Below are 24,180 nucleotides of genomic sequence, written 5' to 3' on the forward strand. Positions count from 1 at the left end.
AAACTGAGAAAGACTGTGATGGAATATCAAGTGTCTATAGCTTCTTTGAATCACCAATGGAGAGAAACTAAAGAGAGATTTTACCAGAGTTCAAGTACTAGAATGAACCAAGGTAAAAAGCAGAAGGCTTTCATGTTGTATGAGGAAAAAGAGTAATAACTAAGTTTAAGCCTGTTATTAAATGTAAATGTCAGGGAAGGCAAACAAAAACATAGCATTAATAAATGGGAGATTTTTTTTCATTTCAAAATTAATAAGTAAATTTCCTCTCCCTAAGGAATAAGTAGACACTAAGTCTAATCAAACACAAAATTTAATTTATGGACAGGGCTGAATTTTTGAAATTCTGCAATAAACAATATATACATATATATTTAAATTGTCTGCCTCTCAGGTTCTATTATTTGACAGATTAATTTTATTTTTGGCACTCTGTACAATGAAATGGCTATGAGCAAATCATCAACATGTAAAATGCTACTGAGTTTAAACTGAAAGTAAATAGTCATGAATTAAAGATATTGTGAATTGACGTGGGTTTTTTGGATTAAACAAGTGTCATTGAGCTGGTTGCATATATGTAGGCTAGTTAATTGAAATGAGTCTAAGCTCTCAGAAAAACTTTTATTATATCTATGAAGGGGGCAGTTATTTGGGAAGTTGTTGAGATTTGCTATGACTGCAGGTGTGACATTCACAGGTTAAATCTGATTTTAAGTCTTTCAATTTATTTGGAACAATGAATTTAAAAAGCCAGGTTATGTGGAATCTGAGTGGACAATTATATCTATTGTAACTATAGGTTGGTAGATTTAGGTAAACGTGTAATTAACAGAAGATTTTTAACATAAAATCCAATACACATGGAGAGAAATTGAAAAATGAGCTAGAATACACTAAAAGAAGACTGGATAAAGAACTGATCATAATAGTTGAAATATAGCTAATTGTGTGTATTTTACAGATAGAGCACATATTTATTCAAAATACATAAATAAAATTCTAAAATACTGGGTAAGAAGAAATAAGTAATGTTGACCTATAGAAATTGTACTATATTTTCAGAGAAATAATTTTTGAAATGAATTTTATTGAGACAATAAAGAAAATAAAATCTTACACCATACCACGACTATCCAAAATTGTAGGCATGGATACTGACAAATCACTGAAATGTCAATGATAATAAGCATACCATATAGTTGCATCTTTGTGGGTAGACAGGGTCATTACCACACTGTTCAATTTTTGATTGGAAGACAAAATAACCCATTTCTGAAACAGAAGGGACTTAATGGAGCCTTTTATATTCCTCTCTACAATAGTGATATAAAGCAGCTCCCACCCTTGCTTTTCCTCAACTCCTCCACGAGGCAACGGGCTTCCTCTTGAACATGCTCTTCAATGGTCCTCTTCCCCATCCCAAAATTCCGCAAGGTCATGAGTGAGAAGCGCCTCATCTCTATCCATCTGTGTCCATTGCTGAAAATAATTCCTAAATGAAGGGAAAGCAGAAACATGGACGAAGTCAAGCAAGGAAAAAGAAGCTGACAGATGGCAGGTATAGGGATGGCCAAGCTTTGGCTCTTTTTCCATCCTCCTTAACAACACATCCTCTGCCCACACACAAATATACACATACATGGATATGTACACTTACCAAGGCCTCTGTTAGCTTTTTCAGCCCATGGGAGCCTGCCTCTTCCAGAGAATTCCTCCCCTTGGTCAATCAGAGCTTCCTTCACTGCTTCATATCCATGCAACACCACAGTGGGCTTCATGCCCAAATACAGAGTGAACACAGGGCCATAGACTTTTGAGAACTGGAAAATGAAAAAAAAACGAATACTAGAGACAGAGGTCATTATTTGTTCCTCAGAGTGAGCCTGAGCAAAACTGATATCATCATTGTATTTTTTATGCTTCTTTATTTTGGCAAACACAAGTTAATATATTTGCAAAGATCATATGCTATAAAGGAGGTTTACTATAGCTGTCACTTGGAGATGGCCTATAATGTGCCATGCAATGGATGGAGCAGTTGACACAACATTATCATTCATCCTCACATCAACACACGCAGAAGGCTTGTCATGATTCACAAAGAACAAAACAAAGGTCTGTGGATTCTAAGTTCATTTCTAGAGCACCATTGATAAGGTTTATTGGACATTCAATGCTTGGTATATGTTTAATTCTCATTTGTACTCCTAACCAGCATCAGATTACTGCTTTCAGATAACCTCTGAAGCTCTTACTGGTGAGAATATTACTTCCTTTGACAAACAAGAGAAACTGCAGTTTTAAATCAGCACAGGTGTTTCTATAGGCAAGTGCAGTTTGGGATCTATCGGTATTAGAAGCAGAGGGTGGGCCCCGCAGAGGCTGCCCTAGTACATGAAAAATCCTCCCAAACAATTTCTCACCCAGCAGCATTTTTTTGCTCCAGACAAAGTTTTAAGCAAAAATCCAGGTGGACTCCAGTACCATCAGTATCCCCTAAATGGTCTCATGTCTTTATGTTCCTTTCAATCACTCACAGCTTCTCAGAGAAGTTAGCTTTCATGATTTAAAAAAAATCAATGTCTAATATGCTATATGACTTTTTGAATTAAACATTTAATCACAGAATTTCCTTACCATGGAGCTTATGGAAAAAAACAATCATCATAAATTTGACTGTCTAACTAAGATGGGGAGAACCATCCATAACATTTGCAATTTTGTGACTGAGACTAAAATAGACAGTAACCCACTCACATAATACATTACTTCATTCCATGACTAAAATACAAACTGGAATGGTCACAAGCATGTTACACTTTTTACAAGGATTTTGTTTTATGATAATAAATCAGGCTAATTCTACCTTCAGCAGTACATTGGAAATATGGCTTCATTAATATCTGTCAGAGACAATTAGGCAAACATGAAGAGTACTTACCTTGTTTAAAGATTTAGTGATGTCTTTAATATCAACCTGCAATATATTTCCTATAATTGGGAAAGGAGTGGGGCCCGGAGGGAGCTTCCTTTTCCCAGAGTTCTGTCTCCATATTGAAAAGAGAAGAAGACAGGAGAGACCCAGCACCAGGATAACTACTGGACCCATTGAGGGCTTCTTGTTTTCTGAGAGTACTCTGAGCTTGCAGGGCAGACTGTTATAATGCTTCCTGAGACTGTAGTGTGCCTCTTGAATGCTTTAGTCATGAATTAGGTAGAAGTTTACTTTAATCTCTCTTCTGATTAGACTTTATTGTTATAGAGATAAAAGTAGAATGACCTGTACACATGTCCCTCTTTCCAGAGGGCACAGAGGCAATTGTGATTTGGTTGCACTTGTTAGTGATCAAATATTGCTACTTAAAATACAAACCTACCTGCTTTCAATGTTCAGCTATGGTTGAGAAGTATTAAAGTCAACAACTTGAACATTGTTCAAATATGGTATTCATTAAAAAAAACTTTGTTGCTATTCTAAGGTAGATGTACAGAGGGGTTACAATTGCATGAGTCAAATAAAGAGTATTTTTCTTGATTCTCAGATTAGTGACACGTTGGGAAGTTTTGGAATTTAGGATATTCTGTATTTTCCAGGAAATATGTATTTAAACTTGTTTTTTGCCCTATATAAAACTTCCAGATGTGTTGTCACTACTGAGACTCTTCAAGAAGTTGGTAGACTTGTCCATTTTTATTTCTAACCAAATGTGAAATACCTAGCATCAGTCCTGCATTTTGAAAAGCCAAATATATATTGAGTACTGATCCAAAGTTGCAGGTTCTTGATCATCATAGAAGAGAAAAACGGAAAGCTAAGATGTTTATTATTTTTCTTTTTCTAGTGAGGTAAGGGAGGATCAGGAGTTCAGAACTGTGGATGCCACGTGGCTCATAGGTGGAAGAGCTAGGGTTTCAGGGAGATTGTCTCATGGCCATTGCTATGCACCATGGCTTCATGAAGAACAGTCCTGGAATTCTCTTCCCACCACTGCAGCATTGAAACTTGCTCAGTATAACTGAGGTGAAAGCCTTCGTCATGTGATTTAGTGGTGCGGTAAGAGGAATGACAGCTTTTCTATTTGTCATTCACAACAAGAAAAGCTGTTATACTGATTTTAGTCTCTTTTTAAGGAAAGGAAAATAAAATAAGATACAATGTTTGCATAAATGAATATGTCAATATGAAAGCCTCTTGTATAACCCATTGATGACATTAAATAATTCCTAAATAATACACAGTAAAGAAGGGACAGTATAGAGAGTAATAGTTACTGAATTATGTAGACATAATTGAGTCATCATGGATCATAAGGACATCTAAACTCAAGTAAAATACAACCACAGGATGCCACACTGAAAGACTCAAATACTACTAAATTAACATATAATGTTTGGAAAGTAATGCATTACTAAAGGTATGTTTATAAGGATATCATATTTGTTCTAAATTGACTACAGCCGATAGTTTTAATTTTAATTTTTGGTGGTACTGGGATTGAAACTCAGGCCTTGTACTTACAAGTGCAAAGTGCTATAACACTTAAAGCACACCTCCGTCTTTGTTTTAATTATTTATTTAAAAAATTGAATTTTATATTTATGCTCACTAAAGCTATCATAATCTTCCTACCTAGCCCTCCACCAAAGCTAAAACTACAAGCACACACCCCCATGCCTGCGGCAGGGTTTTGCTATTTGCTTAAGTTGGCTCACTGCAATCCTCTGAATCTTTGCTTCCTAAATGGCAGTTGCCCCTAATGGGATTACAGGCCTGAGCCCCTATACTTGGCCTCTTTTCTTCCTTTGTATGGAAAATTAAAACTTGTTAAAATCCAGTTGCCTATCATTGTTTCAGCCTGGATATAGGGATTTTGAGATCTTACCTAGTTATCATAACCATTTTTATTCTCTCATTTTTCCTTGCCCACCATTAAATTGTTCCCTTTTAGTGCTTAGAAACTGAATATTAGATATTGAGGACATTGCTGAAAGTCATAAATACCAGTTAGTTGAACTGAGCCTAAAACACACATTTCCTTAGATTCTGTACCTATGTCTTAAATTAGCGATGATGTCTACATTCCCTTCCTCTAGAGGAAGACATCCAATTCAATTGTGTTTACAAAAAAATACTTGAACTAGTATATGTCTGACACAAACAGAAAAGGTCAGGTATATTGATGTTAGGTGAAATGAACCACAAGATAAGTATTCAAATGTTTTTTTACTTTCATGCGATTGTTTCTAACACATTTGTAAGATGACTTCTTTGTTGCTTTGTATGTCCCTCCCCCAAGATATAACCTCTGCTTTCACTGTATTTGATGTTGGTATAATTTGTGGAGAGGAAGGGAACAAACAAATCGTTTAAATAGGGATACAGGTGGACCCATTGCAACAATGAGATGTACAAGTTGTTATGTCAAAAAACAAACTTTACAACTTTGGCCGGAGGAGATATGGTGGGGGGGGGGGGGCGGGACATGGGAAGGGATATGAAGGGGAAACAAAGGAGGAGGAAACAATGTTTGGTAAGAAATGTACTCATTATCTTGCCTATGTAATTGTAACTCTGTATGGTATTTTCATAATAAAAAATTAAAAATACATGATTTTGTTCTTAATCAGTGACATTCCAATAAATATGCATTTAGTTAATAATTGATAGAGTTCAGAAAAGTATACATTTATAACTTTTAGAGTTTGAGTGACCCCAGATGCTGGAAAACACATTATGTAGAAAGAGGAAGTAGTAACTGCTTGACCTACATAGCTCCAGATGAAAAAAGTATCACATCACCTTCTTCTGCATAAAAGAAGCTCAGTAGTTTTGATTCATCTTTTTATACCCTGGAAAATAGATGCCCCTTCTTTCTGGTGAAATGAGGATCCCACATGACCTTTTCCTCTTACAATGATATGAACAATCTTTGAGACCAAGTAGTCTGAATTTTATAAAAAAAAAACTTTTTTTTCCCCTAAGGATTAAGTACATGGTGACAAGGTAAGATTAGAACCAAATGACTGGTTTGCTTTGCCACAGATCACTTTCACCTATTTGTGAAAATCTCCTCTTGGCCTGTACTTATTATCACTTTTCTATTCTACCATTATGACAAATACTTGAGTTCTGTACATGTGTCATAAGACTTTAAGATAAATCCACTCTACTCAGCCCTCTGACTTTCCTCTCCCTCAGTACACACACTCTGCCAGCCACAGGCTCGGTGCTTGGGCTAGACCATGACTTAGGGCATCTGACCACTGCATCCTTCACTATTTGAGCCACTGAAACTTCACTGTGGGTCCGTGTCAGGCCTTCTTCCTGTCCACCACAATTCTTGTGCTCATATTTCACCCAAACACTGTTACAAGCTATCCCAAGATTCCCTGAGTTATGACTGCTTTCAAGCTTGCAACAAACTCATGCTCAACAGATTTCCCTTTGTTAGAAGCCCCTGAGACAAGAGGAGCAATGACACATTTTTCTTCAGAGAGTCCAGCCTTATACCTCAAGGTAGTCATTATTTCCTTAAATCCCCACCCTGGATTTAAGTTTTGTGGAAGAGGTGTATTTAGTATGCTGGTAGAATTGTCAATCTTGCCATCTGACTTACCTTGTGATTGTGTCTTGGGATTCCTCTAACCCTCCTGTTGGACTATTAACAGTGTCCAGAACTGTTTTCTAATTGTTTCTATTGAGACTGCCTCTCTGTGCTTCTCTTTTGTCAGTGAAAATGTGAACTCATCCTGAAAGACCCCAGACTCACTGGGATGCTTTCTTCAACGGGAGGGCACCTCAAGAACCAAGACTCCAAACCAGCAGATGCAATAAGCAAGAGGAGTTCCTCTTGCTTAGATCCTGATAGAGACAGTGCCGTCCATAGGCCTGGATGGACAGTGGTCGCGTGCCAAACAACTGACGTCTGGTTCTCCAAACTTTCACAGAGTGCCATAAGTAGCGGTTCAACTTACTCCTCAGGTTGAGTAGAGTGTAGCCGTCAAAGCTGGAATCAGTAGCACTCAGGTGAGAAGAACGGGAAGCAAGTATACCCAGTCAGCTGGCAGTGTCCTATGGGGACAAGACTATCTGGCTGCCACGCCTGAATGTTTGCAACCTCGGCAGAGCTCTGCAGGCGCAATTGTGCAGGAGTTCCTCTTGCTTATTGCATCTGCTGGTTTGGAGTCTTGGTTATTGGGGTGCCCTCCCGTTGAAGAAAGCATCCCAGTGAGTCTGGGGTCTTTCAGTTGGGGGCTCGTCCGGGATCCAGGCGCCCCCAGACCCCAAATTCCAGGACCGGTAGGAGGTAAGATAGAGCTCTTGTGTCTTGTGTCTTGTGTGTTTGTCACTTTCGTTTTGCATTCTGGGATCCAAATCTGTATTTGGACTAGAGGGAAAAGCAGACGTGCCCAGTACCCTGGTCCCGCCCTGGAGTCCTGCTCCAGGGTCGTCTGGAGGAAGGAGGAGATCCGAGTGTCTCTGTTCTGGGGAGTTAAGGCGAGGCCGGCCACTCCCATCTGTAATTCCTTCCTCATCTGCACTCGGTTGCCGCGCGGCGTCTGGTTTTGTATTCTCTATAGAGATGGGACAACAAGTGAGTCCACTCCCAGGACACCTGAGACCTTGTCCTAGTTCGTTTGAAAACTGCTGGTTCAGCTTTTGTAACTTGCTTGTTTGTCAATTATGAAATCGCCACTGACCACCTGTGAGTGGCCCCAGTTAGATCTCAGCCTTGGGCCTTGGCTCAGGGGGTCTGAGCGTGGGGGAGAACCTGTCAGTCTGAGGGGATGGCCGCTAGGGATTTTTCTTTTTCCCTTGCCCCAAGATGACTGGGAATTCTCCTCCACCTTGGAAGGCCCCTGGGTCAACGTCTGCAGGAATCTAAGAGAAAAATCCTCCGGAGGTGAGTAGGGGGGGTTGAGCCCCCTGGTAAGTTAATGGTGGTGAGATGTCGCCCCATTCACTGAGACTTGATTTTGTCTTTGTGGCCACCTATTTGTCTTGTTAACTTTAGTGTGTGTTTGTTTTATGTTTTCTGGGGTAGGGAAGTTCTGGGTGAGTGTGGCAGGCTCACTCAGCAGACTCTGGATTCAGCTTGCTGAGTGGGAGCAGCACAGAGTTCCGGTAGGGATAAATTGGGGCCCATTAATCCCCAACTCAGCCTTCAGTCCTTGTCTAGTTCTGTTTTAGAATTGGTACCAGTTTTAAATGTGGATCCTTGGTTTTTGTGTTTATTTGTGTTTGTGTTTTTTTATTTAAACATCTCTGGGGGAATAAAAGTTCCAGCTGGGCTCGGTCACAGACCTGCTGTGCCCACCTTCCCTGTGAGGCATAAAAGGTTACTGGGCTAGTTCGATTCCCTTCAAGCCTCAGGCTGCATTTTCTCCTTGTGGAGGCTGCCAGCAGGGAGGGTGTAGAAGGCTGTGTACCTAGTTTGGACTTTTTCAGCTAGTCCTGACAATGTAACAATTTGTAAAGTGCTCTTGTCTAAATTGGATAAACAATCTGGCCAGTTTAGTTTAAAGTGACCCTCTCCCCCAGCCCTCCTCCAACAAAAGGGATTCAAAGGACTAATTAGTGAATTGCCTTGCTAGACAAACAAGCTCTGGGAAAATAAAGCCCAACAAAGGTACCTAGTTGTTTAAAAGAAATACTGTCTTAAAGTTTTGTTTAAAAACTTTAAAAGGTGTACGTATGACTGATTTTGATATTTGCGCGCTTTAAGATCCGTGTGAGTGTTTTGTGTATGTCTGTGATAAGAATTGTCAGCATGCTGTAACAATTGGGTGAGTTTAAGTTTAAAAATTCAAAAGGTTATGAGATTTGGACATTACCAAAAATTTTAAAAAAATCTTCACATTGATGTTTTAAAATGCATAAGACTGTTTATACTGTAATCAAGTTATCTGGCTTAACAAAAATGCATTGGCAGTTCGGGATTTAATTCCCTTGGCTAAAATTTGGGGATAAATATTAGAAATTTAAATGTAAAGGTTAGTTTAACACTGTCAAAGATGTTACCTGTTCTGTCTGTCTAAAACTGTGTATTTCATTCGAGAACCAAGAGATAAGAAAAGGGAAAACTTAGAAGCCAACAGAAGACCTATCTTTAGGGATAAGGGTTAAATAAGCAGAAGTGCAGCCGAGCTGGTCATGCATGGTGGGACAGGCCCTGGGAGGAGTCCACACATGGTGAAAGAGGGCAAGCTGGCACAAACGCAGTTCATCTAACCCTAAAGAGTTGGAATGGGTGCGTGCCCATAGAAGGGGCTGAGTGGCCCATCTTTGTTCTCTCTCTTTTCCCTGCAGATACAGACTGAAAACATGATGGTTAAAATGAGTGATGTGACGATCTGATTAGTATTGCTAAAACTTCCCCTTGGATATGTTAACATTAAAATTAGGAAGGCCTTAAAAAAAATCAGAAATGGATTTCTGGATATAAAGTTTAAAAATAAAATTGTTCTTAACATTGGCCTCAATGTGCACAAAGGAAAAATTAGGATTATCAAAATAATTGCCATTCCAGTTTGCTCTTATAGGTTGTTTTTTTTAAGTTTCCAGCAAAGTCCAGAGCAAACCACAGAGGATTCTTAAAAGTTTGTCAGATGTAACTTTGACTCTCAATAAGTTTTAGGTAAGAGCATGCTTAAAAGCTACTTCTATGTTGACCACCTTGTTGCTTTTAATTGGAGTAAAGTGGCCTTTTGTAGGATTCATTGATCTGCAAACTGGTTCAAAGCCAACCCGGGCACAAAAAGGTCCCTGTGAGACTGTCACCTCTACTCAGCCAGCAGAGTGCTGAAAGAGCAAGCAGAGTTGCTTTGGGACTCAAAGTGGCAGAGTGCTAGCCTTGAGCTGGAGAACTGAGGGACAGTGCTCAGGCCCGAGTTCAAGTCCAGCGACCAGCTAAAGGGAAATGCCAATGAGGCATTTATCCCAATGTGGAAAAGACACTCCTGGGACAAGAGCATCCAGAGGCAGTAAGCCACTGCTTGGATGGCAGAAATGTTAGATCCTAGAGTCACTTGTGCGTGGCCCTTCAAAACTGGTCAGAGCCGGGAGGTCATGGGAAGAGTTTGTAAGCATGCCTAATGTTCATGACTACCTTGTAAGGAACAGGAACTTGCCACTTGCCAGTCCTCTGTGATAGTAAAAAGCTAATGTTATGAAATGTGGGGGATAGTTTAAATCTCAACCCCTTTATGTGCCAAAAGCTTTAATTGGCAGTAACTATTGAGCTGACATCAGCTACATGAAATTCATCTGCTCAGGAAAAAGTTTGGAAACCAGAGAGTTCCATTGATATCTGTCTAAAGACCTGCAAAGGTAACTTAGGCATTGTTAGGGTCACTAGAGATCACGTTCCTAAGTCATCCAAAAGGATGTTTTTGCAAACCAGAGTGCTAAGCAAGCTACACTGCTGTAGCTGGAGAAAAGGTCTGTGCAGTTGTCAAAATATTGTTCTTAATGACATCTAACCCTGATGGCCTCTTTGTAAAATAGGCTAAGGTTATAGGTTCCTGGCTAGGTAAGATAGATCAACGCCCCTGAAGTCAGCTTGAAAAAGTTACAGAAGATGGACCTTCGCTCTTCTACCCCCATTTTAAGATCAAGGGTCCAGAGTCAGTTTTGGAGAAATGAGGCAAAATAGATAAAATAATTAAAAAATAAAAGGCATAAAAAATAGTGTTAACAGTTGTCAGTGTGCAAGGTGTGGAGACTGCATCTGTCAGAGATGGTTACAAGACTGAGCCTTCTGTGTCCATTTACAAAAATATCTGGTTAGTAAAAAAATTGTGATTTTGGTAAATTGTCCTGGGCTATTGTTTAAAGATCTTCAAAACCAGCAGGATCAAAACCTGCCAAGCCTATGCAATGTACCTTTAACCAGTCTGTGTAGGAATTTACAGCCCAGCATAAGGTGTGACAGTCCCTCGGAGCCACTGAGACACCCTGCTGCTGCTGCTGCTGCTGCTGCTGCTGCTGCTGCTGCATACCCTAATGGGTATAGTTCAACGAAGTCCTGACAGTCACCTGGAGAAACTCCTGCCTGATTCCATCACCTGAGTCTCCTTCCTGTTTGGCTGCTGCTAAATCCAAGATCTTGTGGGACATTCTTTTAGGTGATATCCAGAAACCCTCTCTTCCCACAGTGGATATTGGGGACAAGGATATCACTGGCTTGCTTGCCTTAGGCAATTCAGTGCAAAGTTACTGGAAATCCACTCTATGGTCACAGCCTAGTTTGGGTCCGGTATGGTAATAACCTGAGTGTGTTATCAATGGAAGTAATAAACTGAAAAGGAGAGGGGGGTAGTAAGAAAGCCTTGGGAAAGGAATTGGGGAAAAATTGGTATCCCCTTTGGATAAGAAAGGATTTGAAAAGTAAGGATTGTCTTTAAAGAAGACAAACCTCAGAAAGTTTAAGTATGTCGCAAATGGTATGAGTATGTCTTAAAATTGGAGCTTACAAGTACAGCTGGTATAAAATTAAGTTAACTGTGATACACGGAGTCAGGACTGGTGGAAAAAAAAATGTAAGGGACCCTGGTACTGTTACAATCGGACCTTGTATACTCAACAGACTTGTAAAAGAAAAAGATCAGCTCAGTCCGTCCATTAGTTCTGAAATTAGTTCTGAAATCCAAATACCAAACATTGAGAACAACTGACACCCTACAAGATAATATAGAGACACCCTAAATTTTAAGATTAAAATTAGTCCAAAGACAAGAGGAGGGAATGAAAGATTGAAATTGGGGCTATGTCCATTTTACAATATGCTAACTGCTAATTCTGCTTCTGTAAACCTGCTTGCGCTAACACTGACTCTTCCCCTCCCAGAAATAAGTAAAAAGTTACAAAGTCCAGATGCAGGCCCAGGGACAAGGTCTGCAAACATAGATAAAGAACAAAAGAGTATGTTCTCCTGAATTCCTGTGTAAAAACTCACGGTAGGGGGCTCAAGACAAGGACCATCTGGCGAGCCCAGCAAACTAGGTCAAATGTCAACCAATCATGAGCCTGTAACTATGTGGACTCCCCCCCCCCCCCCAGGGAAGCCTCCCCCTAGAGAGCCAGCCAGTTTATGACTAGTGTTACAAGACTTCCCACACAACAAAATGATTGCTGGAGTATATGATAATTTTTAACCTGAGCCAATCCTGGGGAGCCTGGGGTCTTATGCTAATCCTGTGGTTTTTGTCTTTAAAAGTGCCTGTAACCGCTGCTGGGGGCTTCCAGTCTGCCTTGGATAGGGAGCCCGTTTGCGCAAACGCCTAATAAACGCTTATTGCATCTGCTGGTTTGGAGTCTTGGTTCTTGGGGTGCCCTCCCGTTGAAGAAAGCATCCCAGTGAGTCTGGGGTCTTTCAATCCCTCTTGTCTTTTAGTCTTGATTTTCTCTCTTTCACTTGATCTTCCCCATTGGTAGGGCTTTCAACCAAGTACTTTCTTTTATTTGATCTGTTGTTCTCTTAGCTTTTTAAACTCCCAATTAATTTTTTACCAGATTGCATCTCTTGAGTCATTCTTTGTATCATAAATTGGCTTCTTAATATTATGTAGCTGCCTATTTGATTCTGTTTGATCTCATTCAAGTATTCCTGGCCTGACAAGAATGAGGCAGAGCTGGTAAGTGTGTGGAAAGGCAGCAAACCCTTGGCCACTGGGATGGTATGGCTGGGATGGTATGGCTGTCCTATGGGTCAACTAGAGATTTTAGTTCAAAGTTCTGTAAAACGGTAGTCAGGAATAAAAACAGCTCCATATGGGCCAGACCCTCTCCTACACAAGTCCATTTTCCTAGAGAAACAAAAAAATCCACTAGTGTAGTTATTCCTGGCACGTAATTGTTACAATATTAAGCCCTGTGATTGCATCTACCCTAGAGAATATGGTTGTTGGATGGAATTTGGAGTGGGTGATACACAGACAAATGGACTAATAGTAGACTGATACCTCTTGAGAAAGGCATGAAGTAGTCATGTTTCTTAAAGTTGCCACTCTTATCTAGAAAGTGGCCAGGGTCAAACATTTCTGTGTTAGGGTCTACCTTGTTATCATATAGCACAGACATCAAAATGGTTGTGCCCTGGAAACCACATACACAGAAAACAAGGCTAATAAAAAAAATCATGAAGTTGAGAATTACATTTGGAATAAATTAGTTCTAGTTTTCAAAAACAGAGCAATGACATTTCCATTGAGACAGATGTTGCAATCAAAGGGGCTGTTTCTGAGAATGGGGGCCAAGATAAGAAGTATTTGAAGTTCTAATCACTCTGGTATTGCAAAAACTTCTGAGCTGCTCATGTTTTCTTCAAGAGTGGTTCTTGTGCCTGTCCCACCTCTCACTCCAGTTTGTCGCTGAACATTCCACACAACTCATGTGGATTATGGATTCAAATGCTAGAGTTAAGGGTGAATTCTCAGAGCATGGGTTTAAAGGATTTCAAAAATAAACATCAAAAGGGTGAACCAAGAAAGCAATGGTACTCTCTAGACTCTATGGTGAAAATGAACCATCTAATGAATGAATCATGAATGAAATCATGAATCATATAATGAAAAGGAATCATCTTATGAGTGAAGATGGGAGGGAACAAATTTGGAGAGAAAAAGAGAAGGGGAGACTTTGTCCAAAAGAAATATACTCTACCTGACTCATGCAACTGTAACCTCTCTGTACATTACCTTTATAATAACAATAAAAACATTTTAATAAAAACATCAGGTGTGTTCTTCTAAAATATAAACAAGTCCAAAAAGCAGGCCTAACACCTCTCATAATTCAGTTTGTTTCAATACAAAAAAGTCTTTAAGAAACAGTAAACCTTTGAGAAAACAAAAGTGAGGATAGAATTAGAAATTTCATCCTGTTTAGCCTTTCAGGTCAGGATCATTGAGTCAAGCAAGGATCATTAGTGGAAACAAAAGCAAATAAGATAACTTAGTTATTTCCATCCAGTAGTAAGTACTTTGCCATGTTTGCATAATAACATGCAAAATGCAAACATCCACAAGAGAGGGATCTGACAGATGCCATCTTATTAAAAGAAGGAGTTAGAGCACATGGTAGTGGAGTAGGTGATATTATTGTCCCCCTCACTGACGTGATTGTCGTACTATGCCATCTTCATTATGAATTATTTCTGGAATCTAAACCATCAAAAACAATGACACAAAATCACCCTTTGGAACTTTGGAAATGCTGATAGTTTGCTTCTTTGGGAAGGTCGAGATCCTGAAGGAAACACTCAAAGATTCCTGATTTGGGAAAACACAAAGTAGAAACATCAATGGGGGGCTGATTGCTCCTGCCTGTAATCCTAGCTACTCAGGGAGCTAAGAACAGAGGATGCCAGTTCAAAGCCAGATCTTGGAGGAAACTCTATAGACTCTTTTCTCCAATAAGCTACCAAAAAAAAAGTCACAATTAGAGATATGGCCCAAGTGGTAAAGCACAAGCTTTACTAAAAGAAGCTCAGGGATAGAGCCCAGGCCCTGAGCTCCAACCCCATGGCTGGCACACAAACAAACAAACCAACAAGTAAAGGTATCTATAGTCAGTCAAGTATGGAAGCCTATCAAGTGTCTGAGGCAAGAGGACAGCTACTTCGGATCTGCTGGAATGAAGACCTTTGTGTCACCCTTCTGTCAACTCCGTCCCCAGATGGTTGCATTACAGGCATGAGCTACCAGAACCTACATAAAATCTCCAATTTTAATGACAAAATAACCCACAAATTTATCTCACATATTCCAGGCACCAGTGGCTCATGACTGTATTCCTAGCTACTCAGGAGGCTGAGATCTGAGGATCAAGGTTCAAAGCCAGCCCAAGTAGGAAAGTCCCTCAGACTCTTCAACTAACCACCAGAAACCCAGAAGTGGCACTGTGGCTCCGTTGGTAGAGTGCTTGCCTTGAGCTAAAGCAGTCAGGGATAGCGCCCAGGCCCAGAGTTCAAGCCCCACAACTGAGAAAAAACAAATTATCTGATTTTCATTTTCTGACCTTAACCATTTTTCATAATTATTTGTGTTATGCAGTAAATGACTTCTTACTTAGCCCTTGATACAAGGTTCACCAAGAAATGAGACCATTCACATTCTAACACATAAACTATTTTGACCTATATTTTCTGACTTCAACTGTTTCTATAATTACATGAGTGATGCTGCAACTTACTGTTTACTTTGCCCTATAATCAAGGCTCAAAAATACTTGGGATTGCTCAAGCTCTAATCTTATCAAGCCAAACTTTCCTGACCTCCATTTTACTCACTGCTTCTATAACTATTAACGATGCTCATGTTTATGCTAAGTCACTGGTGAAGATGAATCACAAAATGTTGAACAACAATATTAAACTTTATTTATTATTTGCAGCAAAGAATAGTGAATATGGAAGAAATTATTCTTTCAGGAGATGCTTCATTTCCTGAGGCTGCCTGGGGAGGAGAGACACTCCCCGTGTTTGTTATATCATTATACTCCAAAATTATCTGGGCAGTAAAAGTCACCTGTTGTTGCAAGTCATTACTGTTGTGAGGGCTTCAGAGCTAGATTCTCCACACGCAGAGTGTGCAGTTCATCCTGAAGCAGTTGATATCGGCATTGACTTCAACAGGAGCCTAAAGGAATGATAAACTAACTGATCAAGCATCAAATGTTGAATAAACACAGGTTCAAAACTGAATCTTCTATTCATTAGTCCAGAGACATTGGAAATGAGTTTAGAATGCCAAGACCTCAGCTGCATTCACTATGAAACATGATAAATACACTCATTGGATACCATGAAGCATGATGAATACACTCAATAGCTGTAGTCATGTGCAGATTAATCTGTGAACCAACTGCCTGAGCAGGTGCATGGCATATTGCCTGCTGTTCAGAAAATGACAGCTATAAAACTCACCACTGTGTCCATGTATGAACTTCGGAACTATTTCACACTCTGTGTACTAGGCTAAGAGCCTAAACATTTCGATGATAATACCTGGTTGAAATAGACCAAATAATGACTTCTCTTGCTAAAATTTACGTTTTCTTTCAAATTTTCAGTTCTCAAAACTCTATGGCCCTGTGTTTACTGTGTATTTTCAAGCTGTGAAGGAAGCCCTGGTTGATCATGGCGAGGAGTTTTCTGGAAGAGACACATTTCCAGCAGTACACCAATTTCATGAATGCCATGGTAAGTTTGCCTGAGAGTGTGCATATTTGCATAGTAGGCAGTGGGTGTGGTTTTGGAAGAAAAGAACACAGTGATGTGTGGCTTTCACCTTCATCTGTCTGGCCTTGGATCTCCCTCTCAGTTTCTGATGCTCCTTCTTCTAGGAATCATTTTCAGTAATGGAAAGAGATGAGACATTTCTCACTCATGACTCTGTGGAATTTGGGGATGGGGAAGAGGAGCATTGAGGACAGAGTTCAAGAGGAAGCTAGCTGCCTGATGGAGGAGTTGAGGAAAACCAATGGTGGGTGCTGCTTTCTCACTGACCCATACAGATTGCTCTCCTTGTTCTTGATTCCCTTGGGAACATTTCAGGAGCAGCCAGATCTTTCACTTTGGGTCTGAGCTATGAGTTCAAGTAGAAGAGGAAAACTTCAGTCGAATGGCAGGCAGTAGTTGTGCATCCAGGTTGTGCGTATCAAGCATGACTGTACATGCGAAGTGGTCATCAAAAGTGTGTTCATCCTATTCTATCCCGAACTTTGTTAGGTGTGCAAAGAATAATCTTATGAATGTAGATATTGTGGCTATGTTCTGGGCTAATGAACAATGTTTTCTCCTTCACATAAATGTGAGTTTTTTTTTTTTTTTTACCATGGCCAGGCTTGAACCATGGTTCTCTTGCCTCAGCCTCCTGAGCACTGGCATTGCAGACATTCTCTATCTTGTGCCACTTGATTTTGAGATAGGATTGCATTGACATTTTGCCTGTGCTCACTTATTAACTGCAACTTTCTTATATCTGCCTCCTGGACTTACTGATAAGTCATTTTACTTGGCCTTGTTTGAATTGTGTATTAGAAATTTATGGTGATTATTTCCCTACCATGGTCAACTCTACTCAGCTACTAAGTAAATCATGTTCAAAAGTGAATCTGATTACTCATTTGCATCTAAATGACTGTTTTGAAATTCTCTCTTCCAAGTAAAGTGAAAAGATTGAAAATAAGAGTTTAACTGTAAATGATACACTTGTAAACCTTCGGTCTCAATGCTTTCCAAATTGTCCTCAGCACCCTGGGCTAAAACAATAGATTTTCTGACATATTACAACACTATAATGTCTACAAAGCATGGCATACAGGAAGATAACAAGTTACTTATGCTCAGAGGCTCTACTATTTAGTCAGAACAATTTAAGTCATGTCACACTTAGTTAGAGTCTATATGTGAATTTGTGAGCTTGTTACACATAAAGCATATTGATCAATTGATCACAGCCATTTTGCTGCAGAGGTCACAGCCAAAATGAAATCTTGAGTAGAATTTAATTTCTTTATTATGGTCCAGCAATATAAACTTGGCCTAAGTGATGAATAAATCCTAAATAGTATTAAGCATATTGTTCATTTGGTAACTGTGTAGAACAGTATCAAAGAGCCCACAAAAGACAACTATGTGTAAGTTAATTAATGTTTGGATTTTATTGGACTTGAAGTGCGTTTACTCCCTCAGTATGGATATGTATCATTTTAAACATTGTGAAAAAAGTCTCCCTTCTCTTCCCCTCTTTCCTTCCTTTCCCTTTCCTTCATTTCTCTTCTTGCTTTATTCTTTCTTCCCTCCCTCCCTCCCTCCTTCACTCTTTCTTTCTTCCTTTTTCTTTCTCTTTCTTCCTTTCTCTCATTTTCCTTCTTTATCCTCCCTTCTTTCCTTCTTTCTTTCCTTCCTTCTCTTTTTCCTTTCTTACTTTCTCTTTCTCTTCCTTCCTTCTTTTCTTTTCTTTTTTTCTTCCTTTCTACTATCCAATGTCATTAATTATTGTTCACTTAGGGCTTTTTATTTTGCCCCAGTCTAGCCTTGGACTGTTTTTACCCTACTTCTGTCTCTTAAATACACATTAGGGATACAAAACACCATACTCGGGCACCATTTTATAATTCTTCTTTTGTTTTCTTTACCTGTGTAAAAAAATTTTATTTGTTTACACTAAAAATTCCACATTATGTTTTCTATTCTTCACATTGCTCTTTCAACTCGCATAGTTTAAGTGTGCTCTGCTTTTCATCTTTATTTCCTCCAACTATAGGTTAACCTATTTTTTCTCACTTTAGCTTTCTTTTTTGTATATGTTTTTTATTGTAGGGATACTGTACAGAGAGTTTACAGTTACATGAGTAAAGTAATGAGTACATTTCCTATCGTGCATTGTTACCCCCTCCTTTGTTTTCCCCTACCCTTCTTTCCCTCCCCTACCTCCCCAGCTCCTCCCTCTTCTCCTCGGAAGTTGTACAGTTTGATTTCAATATAGGGTCTTGTACATCTCATGTTACAATGGGTCAACCTGTATCCTTATTTCAATATTTTGTTATTTCCCTTCCCCCCCCCCAATCAGAAAAAATTTATATACAAGATGCAGGGACCAGAACCAAATACAGTGAAGACAGGGGTTGTACCATAGGGGAAGAACATACAAAAGAATCAAACCAAAGGAAAAAGAAAGATCTCATAGAACACTTTAGCTTTCTTATTTAAAGCAAGGTTCTTTGAATGGTTAATTGAACATAAAAAGTTCCAGGTACCCACTAATTGATTACCATCCCTCTTAGTGCTGCTTTGTCTGTGTGCTTGACAGAGAGATGGGACTTGTTCAGAATGCATGAATGACCATCTCACTAAAGCTAGCTAGCATTGCTGCCCAGAGGCCGGCCCCGGTGCCAGGTCTTGTACTTGCAATGCATCACAACCAGCTGGCGGAGGACCCGGCCTCCCACTATGCAGGCTTGCCACGCTGAATCCACACCCCCCTTCAGAGCCTTGCCGCTCAAGCACAGGGAACTCCAGTTACCTGGATCCACACTTTGTGGTCCAGAAGAAGAAGGAGGATTAGCACACAAGCACTGCGTGTGTCACCCTGCTCTCTCTGATGAACACGGCGCAGACTCAGCAAAGGGGGTGAGCAGAGCTGGTTAGACAACCATGGTGCCTACAGAACACCCAGCACCTTTCCAGGGAGCTGCGAGCAGAGATCAGAGAGCTGCGGGCAGAGAGCTGCTCTGAAGGGCTCAGGACAGGCGTAGGTCCATGGGCAACTTCTGCGCAGATGCCAGCTCCTTCAGCGCATGCGCCACACACCTTGGCCCGGATTCCAGGAGGGCGCCCCCTCGTCCTGCAGCCCCTCGTCCTGCACCCTTTTGCAGGGAGGCTATTTGGTTCCACTCGAGGCTGGCGAACTCGTCGACAGGTCACAGTTCTAACGTGTGCATGGTCAAATGACTCATTCCAAGTCTAAGCAATAACAGGCCTTCTTGTGGAACACAGAAAAAGCACCGTGCAAAGAAACGGCTCTCTCCCAGCCTTGTCCCACGTGGCGGACCCAAGTCTGGTGGAAGTTAATTTGGAGCTGCCGCAGACAACTCAAAATGAAACGGTACACCAGAGCCTCGCCAAGGATGACCCGAACACAGTGGTTACTTTGAGAGCAGCAGCACGTTCCAAGCCTACTGTAGCCACAGCGTACAGCTAGGCCTCAGAATGGGGCATGGGAGGGAGGGGGTTATTAAGGTCGCTGAGGCCTCCATCTTTACAGCTGGCTGACTTTCTGGAGGATTTCTGACAGAAATCCAGGAGAGCTGGTTTCGGGTTCCCACGGACACTCTAACGGCTACAGACAGACATATTTGATACTTAGTTGTAGAAATAAATCTGCCCATGGCATAATAGTTTGTTATACATATTATGTTATATCTATATAATTTGTGTATATATGTGTGTATATTAATTCATACCTATTGTACACATGCATATATTACATATAACACACATATTATATATACATATGTATGAACTGAACTGTATACTTCATTAAATAAATTGTTTTCTTCTTGTAGATCTATAACAGATTTCCTGCTCTCATTGATTATCTACAGAAAGTCATAAAAACAATTCTTGAAAATGCGAACTATGTTAAAAATATTATGTTGTGAAAGAACACAAAACGAAGCTGGAAATAAACAGCCCTCAGGACTTTCATGATAAATATGGAGCAGGTAAAGTGTTTACGTCAGCTTGGTCCTTTCCTTGCTTAAGAGTTCTGTGGATCACTGGATTTTCTGTAATTACTAGAGACACTCACATGCTCAGGCCAGAAAGGACTGAAACCACTTCAAGTTTTATTATGGATTTGATTCTACATCAAGTATCCTTAAAAACATGAACTGAATTTGCTCAATAATTAGATCATATTTCCTTTCTTTACATAAAAATCCTCGCACTGAGGACAAACTGATTGTACAGAGTAGACAAAATAAAAACTATTTTCAAATGAGCTAAAAAATACAGCATATTTTGACCTTACAGTTGTGAACCACTAGCATCTGACTACTGAATTTAAATTTTTTAAGTATATCTTATCTTTAAGTATTTGTACAAAACAAGTTCTATTTAACAAAGTAGTTTATAAACAGGATGCAAGTTCATCAGTGATAGCCCCTTCAACATTCTCACCCCACTTCAACCTACTCTTTCCCTTACTTTTCTTAGATTTGTGATATATACAATGAAATCTGAATGGCAGTCATAAGGCTCTTGATTGTTTTTCTCAGTGTATTTGAAAGAGTTCACTGTTAGCATCCTAGACATAGAACAATTGGAAATGATTCTTCTAACTACACATTTTAACTTTCATCTCATCCAATTCCCTCTTTGCATTTGTTTGTTATGATTTCCACTTTCATGCATTGGGTACATACAGTGTCTTTCCTATGATTATCTTATTCATTCTTTTAAAGGCATAGAGAAATTAAGATTGTTAAACATAAAAGAACATTAGTGTTAATATTCATACATACATAGTTTCTCTTAATGAGGATTTTTGTTTCTTAATATTGCACTGATTTATTGTCCAGTGTTGTTTTTTTGGTTGGCCTAAAAGCTGACACCCTTTAGCATTCTCAGATCTGCATATAGGATTACTTTACTGTTTGTATTAGCTTAGAATATCTTAATTACTGCTATATTACAAGCATTGTAATTGATTCATATAATCCCAGCTACTTGAGAGGTTGAGGCAGGATGATGATAAGTTTAAGGTCAGGCACAGTAAAGCTCCAGACACATTGTCTCAAAAATGAAATTCAAACAAAAGAGCTGGGGTTATGGCTCAAGTAGTAGAATAATTGCTTAGTATACAAGAGATGCTGGGTGCCTTCCCACATTATTTCATAGAAATGTTATTGCTAGGTATAAAATTCTTCCTTGAAGCTTTCCTGTCTGTATTTTAAATATATTATGGTAACACGTGCTGACTTCCATAGTTTCTAAAGGAAAGTAAGCCAGTTGTTCATATTGAGACTACTGTATGTGAGGAATTGCTTCTCTCTTGCTGCTTTTAAATGTTTTTTTTCTCTTTAATTTTAGGCAGATTGATTAAAATATGCTGTGTTATGAATTTCTTTGGCTTTGTCTTGACTTTCAGTGAATTTCCTACATGAATATCATTCATGACTTTCCTTGAATTGGAAAGTTTTCAGCCATTATTTGTTGTTTTTTCAAGAATGCGAAGAGTGTTTTAATATTTCCAGTAATTCAAGTCTCTATTTCTGAATACAAAGTAAGTAGCAAAAGTTCAAGATTAACAGATCCTAATTGAAATGCTAAAAGATAAATATACAGGGTAATTATCCATTTTGAAGTTCAACATTTTGAAGGTAGTTCTATGTGAAAAAAATTGTTCAGAGACTAAACAAATGTCATACTATAGAAAGAAGAACACTGAGCATGAGCTGGTGGCTCACACCTGTAATCCTAGCTACTCAGGAGGCTGAGAGCTGAGGATCATGGTTCAAAGCCAGCTGGGTCAGGAAAGTCCTTGAGACGCTTATCTCCAATAAACTACTAGAGAACCAGAAGTGGCGGTGTGGCTCAAGCGGTAGTGTGCTCGCCTTGAGCAGAAGAGCTGAGGGATAGCACCCAAGCCCAGAGTTCAAGCCCCAGGACTGACCAAAAAAAAAAAAGAAAGAAAGAAAGAAAAAAAGAGAAAAAGAAAGAAAGAAAGTAATGAGCACTGATTTTTGTAGATATTTTCAACATTTGACAACATATGTTATTTTATATTGACTTTGTAACCAAGCACCATATTTTTTAACAGATGTCATTTCTCTTCTGATTATTCTATCCCATTATGAATTACCTCTGTTGGGAAAAGGAGCAGAAAAAAATGTTTTCATCAAAACATAAATCTGTGTGCCTGAAATACATAGTGTTCTGAATATAATAAAAAATACACACAAACAATAATCTATCTTTACCAATTTGAAAAATCATCAAATCATTACAGCGGAAATACTGAGGTCTTGGGAGACACCATAAAATCAATAGTGCAGTATATTCGTACATCCAAAGGTGATATTCTACCCCCAATAAAACCTTTCGTTTATGCAAGGAATACTGGCAGCAAGGTAAATTAAATTATATATAAAAATATTATGTTTCTCTTTTACTGTTGCTAAAAAATATTTTAGGCTATAATGCTGTTAAAAATGCTATGTTGTATGTCATCAACATAATGTTTTACTTTTCTGTGGAAATTTAGAAGCATTGGGATTGTTTGATCCTACAATAGTTCTTTTAAAAAAATTGCTGAGCTCACAGATAATATTGAAGAATATTGACACTACTTCATATTCACACCAGTATGTACAAGTTAATCCAAAATACCCACAAGCACTTGCTATCTATTTTCTTATTAAGAAAAACAATTCTTCTGGGAATGAGGAATTATCTCCTTATTGTTTGTATTAGCTATTACATGATTTAATCTCAAAGCTAAGTTTAAAGAGGGTTGAGTATATGAATCACTAGCATTTCTAGCCAGTGAGAGGCCCTGAGTACATATATGTAACTTCAGAGGCTGAGCTCTTAAAATGGCTGCTGAAAACCAGGAAAAGAAATTCCATTAGATTCTTATCTTTAATTCACTCCTAAAAAAAATGGAACTAGAGCTTTGTCTTCAATGATAGAGCACTAGCTTTGAGCACAAATACTCAGGGATAGCATCCAAGTCCTAAGTTCAAGACCCCAGAGCTGGCACACACAAAATAAAAGAGATAAGATGATGATGGGTGACATAGCTCACTATTCCTCCTATAGAAGCACTCCATATACACTGTATGACCTAGCAATCCCACTTTTGGGCATTTACCCAAATGATTACAAACAAGACCACACTAAAGCTACCAGCACAACTATGTTTATTGCAGCATTATTTACCATAGCTAAGATATGGAACCAACCCAGATGCCCCTCAGTAGATGAATGGATCAAGAAAATGTGGTATATACACACAATGGAATTCTATGCCTCCATCAGAAAGAATGACATTGCCCGATTTGTGAGGAAATGGAAAGACTTGGAAAAATTATATTAAGTGAAGTAAGCCAGGCCCAAAGAAACATTGGTCCCATGGTTTCCATTATTTGCAATATCTAGTATATATATGAGTCAAGCAGAAAAGGTCAGATAAGGTGATGTTAATAAAATGAATCCTAAGATATGTATTTAAATGTTTTTTTTCTTTCATGCATTGATTTCTAAAGCATTTATAAGATTATTTCTTTGTTGCTTTGTATGTCCTTCCCCCACAGTATAATCCCTGCTTTCACTGTATTTGATGTCGGTATAATTTGTGGAGGGAAAGGGGAAAAACAAGTCATTTAAATAAGGATACAGGTGGACCCATTGCAACAATGAGAAGTACAAGTTGTCATGTTGAAAATGAACTTTACAACTTTGGTGGGGGGGGGGGATTGGGTGGGGCTTCTGGGGAGGCTGGGAAGGGAAGGGAAAGGTAAACAAAGGAAGAGGCTACAATGCTTGATAAGAAATGTACTCACTATCTTGCCCATGTAATTGTAACCCCTCTGTATAGTATTTTCACAATAAAAAAACAATAAAAAATAAAAAAAGATACACTCTGTATACACTATATATTCTTATA

General features: G+C 39.2%; 1 protein-coding gene across 3 annotated transcripts in view; it reads right to left on the bottom strand.

The window, feature by feature from the left end:
* Positions 1–24,180, bottom strand: part of LOC122115690 (cytochrome P450 2C25-like) — a 451,891-nt gene that overhangs the window by 14,102 nt on the left and 413,609 nt on the right. For all 3 annotated transcript variants that reach the window (XM_042689108.1, XM_042689107.1, XM_042689106.1), the window contains exons 1-3: positions 2,945–3,112; positions 1,661–1,823; positions 1,346–1,495 (exon numbers count right to left, since the gene is read on the bottom strand). In XM_042689108.1, the coding sequence (XP_042545042.1) occupies positions 1,346–1,495; positions 1,661–1,823; positions 2,945–3,112 (481 nt within the window). Of the gene's footprint in view, positions 1–1,345; positions 1,496–1,660; positions 1,824–2,944 lie in introns of those variants that run through there.

This window comes from Dipodomys spectabilis, unplaced genomic scaffold (genome assembly GCF_019054845.1).
Source record: "Dipodomys spectabilis isolate Male_0828 unplaced genomic scaffold, ASM1905484v1 ptg000125l, whole genome shotgun sequence".
Taxonomy (NCBI): domain Eukaryota; kingdom Metazoa; phylum Chordata; class Mammalia; order Rodentia; family Heteromyidae; genus Dipodomys; species Dipodomys spectabilis.